Raw genomic sequence first — 15,863 nt, 5'->3', positions numbered from 1 at the left:
AAATCCCATTTTGAGATTTGCATCAGATACAATGTGGCCAGAAAATCGTCCCCACATTAGCGCCCTTGCTGCTAGATCGGGTTTATGAAAATGTGGGAAATTGGCAAACTGTTTAAACCTAAGCTCACTTCCCTTCCCCACAACTGCACCATTACCAAGACAGCTTTCTTCCAAGTGTCCACTTCCACTTTCTTCAAAGTATCAGCTTGGTTCAGAGGTAGCATCCCTGCCTGAGTTAGAAAAGAAAAAAAAATAAAAATTTGCATTTATACAGCACTTTTCATGACCTCAGGGCATCCCAAAGTACTTTCCAGCAAACTAAGTACTTCTGAAGTGTTGTTACAGCAGTAATGTAGGAAACACAGTGGTTAATTTGCACAGCGCAAGATCTGACAAACAGCAATGTGATAATCTGTGTTAGTGATGTTAGTTGATGGATAAATATCACCCAGGACACCAGGGAGTTCTCCCCTTGATCTGGGCAATTGTTAACTGATTGTGGGTTCAAATTCAATATCAGAAGTTGAACATGTTAATCTAGCTTAGTACTTCAGTGTAGTACTGATGGAGGATGGAATTGTAAGAAGTATTGTATTTAAAGGTGAGATGTTAAACTGAGGCCACGCTTGGGCTGTCCAGATGACTCGGAAAACATGCTGGGCTTTTTGCCGGATGACATTAGGAAATTCCACCAGTGTTCTGACCAACATTCACCCCTGAGTCAATACGACCAAAACAAGTTACTTCATCATTCATTCCACTGCTGTTTGTGAGATTGTCCTGTGATCAAATTTGGACAATAGTGACTACTCTTCAAAAAGTAATTATTTTTCTGTTAAGCAATTTGGGATGTTTTGAAGACATCACAGGTGCTATATAAATGCATGTCTTTATTCCACTGCTACACCGGTGTCTGCCCCCACTAATACAACTTAGTGGTTTGATCTCTCCAATGCTCTCCAAGCTATCCTTCACAAGATTCACCCCATCCAAAATGCTGCAGCCCATATCCTCATTTTCATTCCTATAAGCTTTGCCTTCTATACTAGTCTCCCATGCCTCATGGAATTAACGTCAAAAGCCTTAGACTCCCCATGGATGCATTCCCCATGGATGCACTCCTCTCAAACTTTGTGATCTTATCCTGGCTAAGTCCAGTTAAGCAACCTTGATCCGTTAACACCAAATGATCGATTGTCCTTTCCTTTCCCTGTTCCACCATTGTTATTTGTTTGTTCATCTATTTCACTTCTTCTCTCTGGTACTTCCTTCCCAGTTCCTTTATCTTTGTACTTTTCCCTTCACCATTCAAAAACTTTCTCAAAACCCCTCTCCTCAACACATACCTGGTATGTTACATGAACCCTCTCCATTTTGCTATTTCCCCCCCCCCAGACTGCTTGGGATTTGAAATATCGTTCCCTTCTGATTAGCACAGTAACTTAATTGCAGTGTTAATGTAAGCCTGCTTGTGACACTAATAAAGATTATTATTATAATTGTAAAGCGCTTTGAGACATCTTCCTTCACATGAAGGTAGTTATAGAATTGCGAGTAATTGTTTAGCCAGAAGCTAGTAACACTTTACAGAAGCAATAAGTGCTGAAACAGAAAATCAACATTATAGAAATCGTCAGAAAGTTGTCACTACGATTCAAATTAAACTACTATTTTGCTCCTTCCATGATACATAATGAAAAATAAGACATTAGCCTCTTTAGCACTTGTATTGTGGCTGTTGAGGGCCTTTATAGTACCAAAATCGTGTCTGAGGCACATGTGCGCACCTGAGAGATGAATTTCACGCAGCACTGTTGCTTCACAGCGCCAGGGACCCAGGTTTGATTTCCGGCTTAGGACAGTGTCTATGCGGAGTCTGCATGTTCTCCACATGTCTGTGTGGCTGCGTGGGTTCCCTCCGGGTGCTCCAGTTTCCTCCCCCTAGTCCCGAAAGACGTGCTTGCTAGGTGAATTGGACATTTTGAATTCTCCCTCCATGTACCCAAACATGCGCAGCAGTGTGACGACTAGGGGATTTTCACAGTAACGTCGTTGCAGTGTTAATGTAAGCTTACCAGTGACACTAATAAAGAGTATTATTATTATTAATTACATGACCAGCATATTGGTGCAGGAGTTAATATGTCTGCAGTAAATGTCTGCCCGAAGTATGCAGAACAAGCATGTTGCGATATCAATCAGCATGCAATGCTGATTTGAGAACAGTGCTGTCATTTTGGAGCTCAATGCGCGAATCAATACTCTCTCTTAACCTTGCACAGCTGAACATGTGTGCAGCAGCAGGAATGGCATCGGCCCATGAAGTCCCCACTAGCCACTGTAACAAGCGCTTTTAAAAGGATCACCGTCTTACAGGTTGTTTTCTGGTTGATTTCTTCTAGTTGTTGCTATGAATCTATTAGCATTTGGTGCTATCTATAGTTATTTAAAATTATAAATTATAAAAATCTAAAGGGATATGTGTGAAAAGTGCTGCAGGAATTCTTGTTGACTTCAAGGTGGCTACACAAACCAATTGCTCCCACATATGGCTGCACCAATGATATTCAACTTAGAATATAGTATAACTTGGAAAATAAGCAACATTACCAAAATGCATTGAGGACAAGAGGCTGGAAGAAGGGGAGAAGAACCCTCAGCAGGAGGCCATATCTGCAAAGCTTTTCAGGGAGCAATTTTCCTACCTGAATCTCAGGAAGGAACAAGTGACGAATTTGCACCTCTGTTAAGGATGTCCGCAATGAAATTTGCAACACGCTCTTCTACCCACTGAAATTTGCACCTTGCTGTAGCCACAACTACAACCCGAGAGCAGGTTGAGGTCCTAATTGCTGGTGACTGTAATTCTTTCTGGACTGAAGGGGGAAATTATTGCAACATCTGAAAGTTTATCTGAGTGAGAGAAGTCACTGAGGTTCTCTTTTCCAAAAGCAAGCATGAGGAGCGGACATGTGACTTTGCAAAGGTCGCAGGTTCCCTATAGTGCAGGGTGTCATTGACCGCACATATATCTCCCTGCAGGCACTGTAAGTCAGTGCTGCCCTATTCTGAAACCAAAAATGATTCCACGCACTCAACATCCAGCTAGTGTGTGACCTAGGCAGTGAACCATACAGGTCACTATCCAATGTATCCCGGCCACAGGCATGGATGCCTTCATTCTGTAGCAGTCCTTTGTGCGAGCAGTATTTGTACCATCATGACAAACCTAAGGTTGACTACTGGGCAACATGAGCTCTTCGCTGACAACATGACTGTTGACTTCAGTATATAGCCATGCACATATTTGCAGTATACTTGCAATGAAAGCCATTCTGCCAGATGAAATGTGATAGAGCAGACCACTGGCACACTGAAACAATATGTTCACTAACTGGACTGCTCTAGGGGAGCCCTGCAGTACTCACCAGAATGGGTGTCAAGTTTTATGTTGATTGCTGCATATTGCCCTTGCCATCAGCAATATGGTAAGCAGCTGAGGAGGAGCATGAGAAGCAGAAGGAAGAGAAGGAGATGGAAGAGGAAAGGAAGAGACAACCTAGACATGAAGAAATCATCTGAGTGTAATATCAGTAATCTCAATCCCAATTTTCCAGTCACCAAGAGGTCCATACCGTACCTTCCTTTTGTCACTGACCATCATGGCTCCACTTGGGCATAATGCAAAAACAAAAGCCAACACAAATTATACATTCTGAACCTAATTTATAACTCTCATCATGCCATATGACCCCCTCTGCATTCCTTTAACACTCATCTTCCATCTGCCTTTAATTGTGCGAGTGCTCCCATGTTGTGCTGACACAATGGCTGCGGCATGGCAGGTGGAAAGCTGATGGCTTTCAGCAGGAGAGCCTGGAGACGGCCTTGCAGTGCAACCTCAAAAAGCTCTGACCCTTCAAGGCCTAGCTGCTTACTGTAGTATTTCAGTGTGGGTAGAAACAATATAGGCTGGTTGGTGGATGGGCAACAGCATCCTAGTACCTCCACAGTCCCTACAACGTGCTCTGGCTGCCACCCACTCATGTCTGCTCTCTCACCACATCTAAACTTCACTTCTAATATGTCCTCTAAATTATGTGTGTTGTCAGTGTCTGAGCTGTCGGCTGCAAAGGTGAAATCCACTGACATTGCTCTGTTTATCTCATCACTATTTTTTTTGTTATGCTTGGATACAGCAGTCGTGTTTGAATAGCTGGTAGTGTAACATAGAACCCCTACAGTGCAGAAGTAGGTCATTCAGCCCATCGAGTCTGCATCGTCCCTTAGAAAGAACACTCTATCCATGTCCAGTCCCCCATCCATCCGGCTCTATCCTCGTAACCCAAACTGCGCATCCCTGGACACTAAAGGGCGACTTAGCATGGCCAATCCACCTAACCAGTTCATCTTTAGACTGTGGGAGGAAACCGGAGCACCCAGAGGAAACCCACGGAGACATGGGGAGAATGTATAGACTCCACACAAACAGTGACCCAAGGCTGGAATTGAACCCGGGTCTCTGGTGATGTGAGGCAGCAGTGCTAACCACTACGCCGCAGTGCCACTCTTAACCTATGACATGTGGGCGTGAGCCTTGCAGCATTGCCACGTGTATGATGGTGAGGTGATGTTATAAATGTGAGGTAAGTGGAAAGTCAATAAGACATGAAAAGAAAACCAAAACTGTATTGTGATGAATGTACAAAATTGATATATTTTTAATCTGTTGTTTCTAAAAGCCTGAGTTAAGGTATATATTTGCTGCCGTAATATTATTAAAGAACCTAGGTTAAGGTGTCCAGACTATGGGCACGATCTTCCGGTCTTGTTACACTCGTGCTCAAGCGTAACGAGACCAGTGAAGAGCAGGAGAGCTATAAACGGGAACCGCACCAGGCGCCAAACAGTTTGCGATGCAACCATCCTGCTCCCATAGGCGAATTCGGAAACCTCGCTTAGCGCGGCGAGAACCAATTATCAGCACTTAAGCCCCATTTCGATACAACTAATGAGAGACACCCACCATCCAACGGCCTCCTGTCATTTACCGGCCTCCCCAGCAAGTGCTCACGCTGGCGCCAATTAGTACTCCTTTTGAAAAACGTCAACCTGACGTCAGGGCTTCTGTGGGGAGCCAAGGAGGTGAACAGCCATCTCTGCTCACAGGCAAAGAACCTTTGGGCTCTGGGCTTGCTGCCCCACTACTCGGTGGTGGGTGGGGACCCTCCACATGGGTGGGCCTCCATGGGAGGGTGGGGCAACTGGGGGGGCAATCGCTCGCGGCACCACCATGCCAACCCTTGGATCCCAAACCCATTCCGGGGGCAACCCCTGTCCCTGCCCGTCTGCCCCACCAATCACCCCCATTGACTGCTGAGGCATCTGGATGCGCGGCAGAGGCAATCGGGAATTGTCAATCGTGGTTAAGTAGGCACGTGACATATGCCAAGTGGGTCCATGTGGGTAGGCGGGCCATGTAGCATGTGAGTCATTGCCTAGCATTCCGATCGCAGCTTGAAGCCTGGACACTGTGTGGGAGTCAACACCACACCTGCAGCAGCCAACATCTGAACTCCCAGGGGAAGGGACACAGCTCCCGGGCCATGACCATGGCCGGAGTGTGGGAGGGTGCCACGGAGAGGGGGAGGTAGCCTGGAGAGACAGGCAATAGGTGGGGGGGGGGGGGGGGGTCAGCCCGCATTGTGGAAGAAAGTGAATGCCCCATTTCCAATAGTGCCGCCCCCCCCCCCCCCCCCCCAACCCCACCCCTTACCTAACCCTTCCCCCTACCCCAGTGCCCTCAGTAATGCCCAATGTGCCTGGCCCTCCTAGCTCTACCACTAAGTCTTGGTGTTTCACCACGATGCACATCTGAGGTGGAGGCAGCCAGCTGCTTACCTTGTCCCATGGCCTTCGAAACCCCTGGCAGGCAGCCTCTGGGGCCTGAGGGCCCTGGATCACCTGTTGACAGCACAGGCACAGCTGTGCCGCCCCGTCCCTTGTGTTGACCTTGTGACGCGGCCTCATCAGAGGGGAAGAACTCAGGAATGCTGGTGGCCACCGTCGCCGCCAAAGGGCCGGGTCAGGATTGACACAGTGCCCCCTCCTCCTAGTCGGTGCCTGTAGGGCCCTGGGGTTTACCTTGGGACGGAGGGGCAGCTGGTCCAGGCCCTGGCTGACCCTGCATCATCTGGTTCTGCCAGTCCTGCTGGTTCCCCATAGTCCGTACCATTGTGTTGACCCCTCGGCGATACTCCTCAGTGACTGGGTCACATCCCCCAGTGACTGGGCCATGCTCCGCAGTGCCTCAGCCATACCCATCTGAGAGCAGGACATCTCCCGCAGAACCCCATCAAGGTTGGCCTGGTACTGAGTGACAATTTCCAGTGAGACAGACATACTGTCAAGACCCTCAGTCATGGCCATCATCGACTGTGCAACACATTGGACACCATCACTCATGGTGTTGACCTCGTGCGTCATGCTCTCCACTGCGGTCGCCAACCTAGCAGTTTTAGCCTTGGTGTCACTCATTGCCTTCGCCATCTCTTGTGCCTGTAGCCTCTCTGACTCCTCCAAACGGGCATGGATCTGCTTGAGTGACGTTGACATCTCCATCTGAATGTTCAGGTTGGTCCCTATCGTCCCCATGAGCCCCGGGTAACTGTGTTCCAGAGACTCAGCATCAGGCTGGGACCCAGCTGGGTCCTGGGATCCAGCAGACCTCCAACTGCTGTCTCGCCTGGGGGTTCCTGCCTCCACCTGATGGACATCAGCAGCAGTGTGGTGCTCACCAGATTGTGCCCCAGAGGCCTGATCACTAACATTTCCCACCGAGTAGTGTGTATCTGCGCTGGAGGAGTGGGCTTTGCTGCGACTATAACAGTTGCATTCTTGGAGCTGTACTCCGAGGTGTTCCTCCCCGGAGACGGTGCCGCCCGGGATAGGCCGGTGGCGTCGGCTGCTGGACCTGCGGGAGAATGGACATGTGGTCAGTGGGAAAGATGGGTCAGTCAGTAAGGCAATAACAACTCACGTTTGACAGGATGTCCGAGTGGAACCTGGTGGTCCCTCACCTCTGCGGCGTCCGCCAGCCTCCGTGTTGGTGACCGTCTTGTCTTTGGCCACACCAGTCACCTCGAAGGAGGTGAGGATTCTTAATTTCGGCACACCACCGCCAGTCTGCGCTCTTTCCCGCTGATTATGGGAGAGGTTTTCCTGATGGGACACAGAGGGCATCGCTACCTGCACGCGTGATTCACAGTTGTGGCGGGCGGGTGTGTAGGGAGGGTTGAAGGGGTGGGTAGAGGGAGCAACGGGGGAGGGGGATGGAGGGAGGGTTGGGGGTTGCCTGGGGGGGTGCTCCCTTGGGGGGATGGGAGATGGGAAATTGGTGTCTACTCACTCGTGCTACCTGTTGTAGGTTGTTGACGTTCCAACACTAGAGGCCAGTCCTCGTGATCAGACTGCCTGAGCTGACTGCTGCTGCCACCTTGTCCCAGGCAGCACTGGCTGCCTTGAGGCTCATCCTCCGGGACCCTCGGGGAAACAGGATATCCCTCCTGGCCTCCATCACTCCAGGAGCCTCCCCAGGGCAGCATCTCTGAATCTCTGAATGAGGCTGGTCTCATCAGCGCCATTGTTGCGAGCTGGATGGGGTTGGCTGAGCAAGTGTGGCTTAATGGCTCGATGTTGTTAGTGGGGAGCTGGCGAGCACGGTGCCAGCGAATCAGCTGGTGAGCCAGCATTCAGGGTGAGAAGCCCGTTAGGCCTCATTAAGTGGACCAATTAACACTGAATAGTGTTGCCGGCCTCGTGGGCCGAGCGACGGGAAACGGGGCAATTCCCGCTCGCTACAGCACTTTGAAATTTTTCCGGAAAATCCCACCCTATATGTCCGCTAAATCTGAAATTAGGAATCATAAAAGGTAATAATTGATTACAACCACTTACTTGGTAACAGATAAGGGCCTAATGGAACATTGTTATGATTGCTGGAGATTCCCTGGATAAGGGATAATTTATGAGGGAATGTATGGAATCCTAGCTGAGCAGGTGATGGAACATCATAATGGGATACAGATGATGTACTTAAAGGGAGGAGCCAAGTCTATCTGCAGTTTGCAGTTTTGCCGAATGCTGTCAGGTTGAGCAGAAGCTTCTGACAAGACAGAAGGATTTTTAGGTTGTTCTTCAAAGGGTCTCTCCCTCCAAAGTCTGCACGGATTGAGCAAGTAAACCTATGTCTCACTTTCTCCAAACCAAAGGTGTGGCTATGCGCACCCACATCGGTCCCAGTTTTGCCTGTCTCTTTATGGGGTATGTGGAACATTCCTTGTTACAGTCCAACTCCAGCCCCATCCCACAACTCATTTTATCGGTACAGCGACAACTGTTTCGGTGCCGCTTCATGTTCCCGTCTGAACCTGGAAAATGTATTAATTTTGCTTCCAACTTCCACCCCATCATCACCTTCACATGGCCCATCTCCGACACTTCCCTTCCCTTCCGTGACCTTTCCATTTCAATTTCTGGGGATAGATTATCCACTAATATCCATTACAAACCCACCCCCACAGCTACTTCAACTACAGCTCTTCACACCCCTCATCCTGTAAGGACTCCATCCCATTCTGCCAGTTCCTTCACCTCCATCGTATCTATTTCCAAAATAGTGCTGCTCAGGGCAGCATGGTGGTGCAGTGGGTTAACACTGTGGCCTCACGGTGCCGAGGTCCTAGGTTCGATTCCGGCTCTGGGTCACTGTCTGTGTGGAGTTTGCACATTCTCCCCGTGTTTGTGTGGGTTTCGCCCCCACAACCCAAAAATGTGCAAGCCAGGTAGATTGGCCACTCTAAATTGCCCTTTAATTGGAAAAAATGAATTGGGTCCTCTAAATTTAAAAACAAATAGTGCTGCTGACATGTCCTCATTCTTCCTTAATCGTGGTTTCCCAACCACTGTGATCGACAGGGCTCTCAACCGTGTCTGACCCATCTCCCGCACATCTGCTCTCATGCCTTCCCCTCCCTCCCAAAATAAGGACAGGGTCCCCCTTGTCCTCACGTTTCACCCCACTAGCCTCCGCATTCAAAGAATCATGCTCCGCCAGTTCCGTCAACTCTTGCATGATGCCACCACCAAACACATCTTCCCCTCACTCCCTGCCAGCATTTTGCAGGGACCATTCCCTCTGGATTACCATGGTCCATTCCTCCATCACTCTAACACCTCACCCTCTTCCCAGAAGGTGTAACGCCTGCTCCTTTACCTCCTCTCTGCTCACAATCCAAGGGCCTAAGCATTCTTTGCAAGTGAGACAGGGCTTCATGCGCATCTCCTACAATCTGGTCTCCTGCATTTGCTGTCCAATGTGGTCTACTCTACATTAGAGAGATTAATTGCAGACTAGGGGACTGCTTTGCAGAACACCTTCAGTCCGCCCGCAAGCAGGATCCAGACCTTCCTGTCGCTTGCTATTTCAACTCACTCTCCTGCTCTCATGTGTGTCCTTGGCCTGCTGCAATGTTCCAGTGAAGCCCAGCGCAAACTTGAGGAACTTCGCCTCATCTTCTGATTAGGCACGTTACAGCCTTCTGGACTTAACATTGAGTTCAACAACTTCAAACTGTGAGCTCTTCCTCCACTTTCACCACATTTTTATTTCTATCAAATTTATTATCAAATTTAAATATGGTTATAATTAGAGCACCCATGACCATCTTGAATGGCGGAACAGGCTCAAGGGGCCGAGTGACCTACTTTTACTCCTAAGTCGTACGTTCGTCTGTATCGCTGCTACAAGTCACCTAAATTAGGAATTGGAAGGGAGCGAGGAACTCAAGAAAATTAGTCTGACCAGGGAAGTGGTACGGCTAGAACTGTTGGTTGACAAATCCTGGTGAATTTTATTCTAGCGTCTCAAAAAAGAGGTCAGTGAGATAGTTGATGCGCTGGTTCTAATTTTCCAAAATTCACTAGACACGGCGAAGGTTCCATTAGATTGGAAAATAACTAATTCAAAAAGTGAGAGTGACAGAAAGCAGGAAACTACAAGCCAGTTAGCTTAACATCTGTCAAAGGGAAAATGCTAGAAACAATTATTAAAGATGTCATAGCAGGGTACTAGATAAATTCAAGATAATCAGGCAGAGCCAACATGGTTTTGTGAAAGGAAAATGATGCTTAACCAATTTACTGGAGTTCTTTGAAGAAGGACCTGGTGCCTCTACCCTGGGAAACAGAGCATTGATTAGACCACATCTAGAGTATTGTGTACAGTATTTTCTCCTTATTTAAGGAAAGATATAAATGCATTGGAAGCAGTTCAGAGAAAGTTTACTAGATTAATACCTGGGATGGGCAGGTTGTCTTTTGAGTAAAGGCTGGGCAGGCTATGTTTGTATCTGCTGGAGTTTAGAAGAGTAAGAAGAGTCAAGAGTAAGAACCTTAGTTAGGCCACACTTGGAGTATAGTGTGCAATTCTGGTCGCCACACTACCAGAACGATGTGGAGGCTTTAGAGAGGGTGCAGAAGAGATTTACCAGGATGTTGCCTGGTATGGAGGGTATTAGCTATGAGGAGAGGTTGAATAAACTCGGTTTGTTCTCACTGGAATGACGGAGGTTGAGGGGCGACCTGATAGAGGTCTACAAAATTATGAGGGGCATAGACAGAGTATATAGTCAGAGGCTTTTCCCCAGGGTAGAGGGGTTAATTAATAGGGGGCATAGGTTTAATGTGTGAGAGGCAAGATTTAGAGTAGATGTACGAGGCACGTTTTTTTACACAGAGGGTAGTGGGTGCCTGGAACTCGCTGCCGGAGGAGGTGGTGGAAGCAGGGACGATAGTGACATTTAAGGGGAATCTTGACAAATACATGAATAGGATGGGAATAGAGGGATACGGACCCAGGAAGTAGAAGATTATAGTTTAGTTGGGCAGTATGGTCGGCACAGGCTTGGAGGGCCAAAGGGCCTGTACCTGTGCTGTACTTTTCTTTGTTCTTTGTTAAGAGGCAACTTGATTGAAATGTATAAATTCCTGGAAAGACCTGACAGGGTAGATATTGAAAGGATGTTTCCTCTTGTGGGAGAATCTAGAACTAGGGTCACTGTTTAAAAATAAGGGGCAGGATTCTCTGGTCCTGAGGCTAAGTGTTGACGCCATTGTAAACGCCGTCGCATTTTACAACGCCATCAACAGGCCTCCAGGACCAGCGATCCTGAGCCCTACAGGGGGCCAGCACAGCACTGGAGCAACTCTCGCAGCTCCAGCTGCCAATGCCGGTGTCAAACGGGCGCCGCAGGTCTATGCATGCGGGCTGTGGCCAGCACGAACTCGCGCATGCGCACTAGCTTCTTTCTCCGCGCCGGCCCCAACGCAACATAGCGGAGAGCTACAGGGGCCGGTGCAGAGTAAAAGAGGCCCCCACCAGGAGAGGCCGGCCCACCAATCGGCCGGCCCACTGATCGGTAGGCCCCGATCGCAGACCAGGCCACGGTGGAGGACACCCCCCCGGGGTCGGACCACCCCCCGCAGGATGGACGGCGTGGTCCCGCCGGGTAAGACTAGATGTGAACGGCGCAGGCGGGACTTGGGCTTACTTGGCAGCCACTTGGCCCATCCCAGGCAAAGAATCACCCCCGACTGACACCACACTGGCGACAATTCTCCGGTGACCGGAGAATCGGTGGACCGGCGTCGGGGTAGCGTCGCGTGAATCACGCCTGGCCCGGTGATTCTCCGACTCGGTCCAGGGTCAGTGAATCCCGCCCAAGAGATCTCCTATTTAAGACAGAGATGGGGAAAGATGTTTTCTCTCAGAAGGTTGAGACACTTTAGAATTCTCTTCCTCAAAGGTTGTTGAGGCAGAGTGTTTGATTACCTTTAAGGCAGAGGTAGATAAATTATTGATAAGCAAGAGGGTGAAAGTAATTAGGGCTAGGCAGGAATGTAAAAATTAGATTATAATTAGAGCACCTCCAGGCGGCATGGTGCTGCAGTGGTTACCACTGCTGAATAATGGTGCCGAGGACCCAGGTTCATTCGCGACCCTGGGTCACTGATCATGTGGAGTTTGCACATTCTCCTGTGTCTATGTGGGTCCCACCCCCACAACCCAAAGGGTAGGTGGATTGGCCACGCTAAATTGACCCTTAATTGTAAAAAAATAAAAAAATAATTAGAGCACCCACAATCTTTTTGAATATGCTCAAGGGGCCGAGTGACCTACTTATATTCATAATTCAAATGTTTGTCTGCATGGCTGCTCCAAGTCTTGTGAGCACAAGATTGGCACTTTATTCTGGAAGGTACCAAAAGCAGTTACAAGAACAAAAGAATTCCTCCCTCAGCCAGTGGAATCTCACACCTGATTGTATAGATCAACAAAGGTAGAGGAAGTGCAGACGAACTGGCTCCCGATTATTAAGTATCATAATAATAATCTTTATTAGTGTCACAAGTAGGCTTATATTAACACTGCAATGAAGTTACTGTGAAAATCTCCTCGTCGCCACATTCTGGCGCCTGTTCGGGTACACAGAGAGAGAATTCAGAATGTTCAATTCACCTAACAGCACGTCTTTTGGGACTTGTGGGAGGAAACTGGAGTGCCCGGAGGAAACCCACACAGACACGGGGAGAATGTACAGACTCCACACAGACAGTGTAAAAGAGATAGATTGAAATCTGTTATGTTGGAAGAGCTGATAACAGCCACTATGTCTCTCTCCTGAGGGGAGCAATAAATTCTGGCCAGAAGCACAGAGACTGATTGTTAAGTTGTAATTAACCCATAATGGCCCAAGTCTCTGGTCTTTTCGCCAGTTTTAACAAATGTTCTAAAGACAGGCTGCTGTTTTAACATCAACTGGAAAGTACTCCAGCAGTCAAGCTTAGCAAGCAGTCAGTGACCATCTCACAACTCCATAAAGCCTGCTTGATTTTACAAGTTCCTGATCAATATCTGCCAAGCAGTCTAATTTATTGTGTTGCATTATTTGTCATAAGGGTTTTTGTGTTGACGTCTTCAACCAAAAATTAATCTGTCTGGAAGACAGAGAGCAGGTGTAGGGCACAAGTGAGTTTAAAGCAGTGATTTTTTCCATTGTGTCTGTCTGGACTGTTTTAAGCTTCCAGGAAGGGACCTCTGTTATATGGGGGGGGGGGTTGTCTCTGGTCAGTGCTCTGTTATGAGGTGGTTGCAGCTGGTGAGCTCTGTTATGGGGGGGGGGGGGGGGGGGGGGGGGGGGCGGTTCTGGTGGATGGCTCTGAAACAAAAGGGAAAATGCTGGAAAGTCTCAGCAGGTCTGGCAGCACCTGTAGGGAGAGAAAAGAGCTAACGTTTCGAGTCCAATGACTCTTTGTCAAAGCTAAGAGACAGAGAAAGTGGTAAATATTTATACTGTGGAGTGAGAATGAAAGATGAGTCATAGCCACAGAAACCCAGGGAAACCGGGTGCTAATGGCCATAGATACCAAGGGGAAAGAGTGTTAATAGCAGTCCCCAAAGAGGACAAAATATGTGAAAGGTCAAACAGCAGGGAAACTAACATCAGAGGATGAACTGTAGGTGTGGGGGGAGGGGAAGGGGGAAGCAAAGCGGAGAAGGGTGCAGGGAAGGTGGATAAGATTGGGAGGGGAGGGGGAAATTAAATGTATATTAAGAAAGAAAGAAATGGTAAAAGACAGTTAAAATGAAATGAAAACAAATGGGTCGAGGTGGGGCTGATCATCGAAGTTGTTGAATTTGATGTTCAGGCCCGCGCCCGTTTTGGAGAATCGCGTCCCATGTTGGGGTCAATTTTGATATTGTAAATAAATACCAAGCTAGCATGCTGTCAAGTTACAAATATCTTACAATTCAAGACTGTTCGTATAAGCATAATTTAATTTGTACCTCCTGCTACCTGAAGTGTGAAGTAAGCTACATTCTTGTGAAAGAAGAAATAAATGTTAAATAGAATAGATAAACAGAATAGGAGGAACATCAATCTCTTCACCCACCTTCATGGAGCTAGATGCATGTTCATTTAATTACGAAAAATAACATAAGTATCAAAAAATCTTGCAAAGGTTTGGCTCATTGATAAATGTTCTGATCTTGAGAAGTTCAAACTGCTGGGGCAGAATTTTATAGGACCCATCTCTATTTCTACTGGAAGTTTAATTGAAGTCGGATTTCCAGGACTCGGGCATCCGACTCGTTCTCACCCTTGTCTGCACTGTCTGGGCAGCTGGAAGATGCATTTCAGGTTGGTTGGACATTAATTGGCCACCAGTGTGAAATCGCGCTCAGAACACAATCTTGTCCAGGAGTGGATTCTACATTTGCTCCCATGCCTGCCGGCTTCATGCAGATGCCAATTATGAAATTCAGGCTCATGTCTCTGCTGCATACAGTTCCAGCAATGACCGCCACTCCCAGAGGTGTTGCTGGGACTACAGAGCTCTGCTCCACAATCAGTATGGCCAGCAGCTCTCTGAAGTAACTCTTCCCCTAAGTGAGCAGTGCAAGTACCGCACCATCAGCCACTTAACGTTCCAGTGGAGGGAAGAAGAGGAAGAGAGGAGGTAATCAAGACAGCCCTTTTCTGACTGGGCTGTCTGTGAACAACCCGTCCCCTTGTATTACAAGTAAACACAACCTCAATTCCCCATTTAAAAAGAGTCTCACAATTATCATCTTAGGATAAGCTTGATCGCCCTGTAAAAATAAAACCCAACACAAACTAAGCATCCCAAACAAAATTTATAAATTTGTATGCCACATTCAATACAAATGTAAACTAATTATCTTTGTGCATTCCACAATGCCCATTATCCATGTGCCTTTGCAGTTCTATTGGAATGGCTGCAGCATGAATTGCGGAAGACTGCTGACTTTCAGTGGTGGATACTGTAGATCGCCTGGGAGATCGACCGTAAGCAGCTCTGAGTCAAATTGCACCATCTCAACATGGATGGAAGACTACAGGCTGGCTGACGGGCAATATCAAGGCCAATGGAAGAGTGTGTGGTAGTATGACTAGGGGTATTACGGTACCTGGGAGTGTGAGCTGCCATTGGTGCAGAGGACTCACTGCCCATTGGCCCAGGTATGTCATGTGCCTCTCAGCTGATTGGCTGAGAGGAAGGTAGCTCCGCCTACGAGGCGGGGTATAAGAACCCGTGTTCCCCGGCAGCCAGCCATTCTTCTGTACGTCTGCTGCCGGGTCCACTTATTGTGTATTAAAGCCTATTGTTCGGACTTCATCTACGTTTCGTGTCCATTGATTGTGCATCAATTTAATACGCAAGATGTTAAAGGATGAAGCTTCGCATCTTGCCGGAGTGTCTTCGACTCCACCCGCACGCAGCAAATGCAACAGCAGCAATTAAGCACTGGCTGGCTTGCTTCAATAGCTACCTGAGCACAGCTGAAAATGTCCTGACGAGGGAACAGAAATTGCACATCCTCCACTCGTGCGTCGGCACCGCCATGTACACACTCATAGAGGACACGACAGACTACGACGCGGCTATGGACTTACTTAAAGGTCATTTAATACTGCCGCTGAACCAAGTCTACGCGCGGCACTTACTGGCCACGAGGCAGCAAATACCAGTGAGTCTCTGGACGAATTTTACCGTGCCCTCCAACTTCTGATCAGAGATGCCTTCATTGCAGGTATGCAGTCCTCGCAGATCCGCCAAAGACTGTTGGAGAGAAAGACTTTAAGCCTCATGGAGGCACGGGCCCTCGCCTCCTCCCTAGATGTTGCAAATTGGAACGCTCGCGCGCATGCCCCCGACCGCGCGGCATCCCCCTGGGCAGCATGGAACGCGACCTCCATCACCCCCACAGACTCGGACTC

At 48.2% G+C, this 15,863-nt stretch overlaps 1 protein-coding gene across 5 annotated transcripts in view; it reads right to left on the bottom strand.

The window, feature by feature from the left end:
* rfx3 (regulatory factor X, 3 (influences HLA class II expression)) overlaps positions 1-15,863 on the bottom strand; it is a 572,273-nt gene that overhangs the window by 159,638 nt on the left and 396,772 nt on the right. For 4 of the 5 annotated variants that reach the window (XM_038804657.1, XM_038804656.1, XM_038804658.1 and 1 more), the window contains one exon: positions 156-230. The exons of the other annotated variant lie outside the window; for it this stretch is intronic. In XM_038804657.1, the coding sequence (XP_038660585.1) occupies positions 156-230 (75 nt within the window). The remainder of the gene's footprint in view (positions 1-155; positions 231-15,863) is intronic. 5 annotated transcript variants of the gene reach the window in all.

Source organism: Scyliorhinus canicula, chromosome 8 (genome assembly GCF_902713615.1).
Source record: "Scyliorhinus canicula chromosome 8, sScyCan1.1, whole genome shotgun sequence".
NCBI classification, from domain to species: domain Eukaryota; kingdom Metazoa; phylum Chordata; class Chondrichthyes; order Carcharhiniformes; family Scyliorhinidae; genus Scyliorhinus; species Scyliorhinus canicula.
The sequence above is the reverse complement of the archived record's forward strand: the minus strand, read 5'-3'. Positions and strand labels throughout refer to the sequence as shown.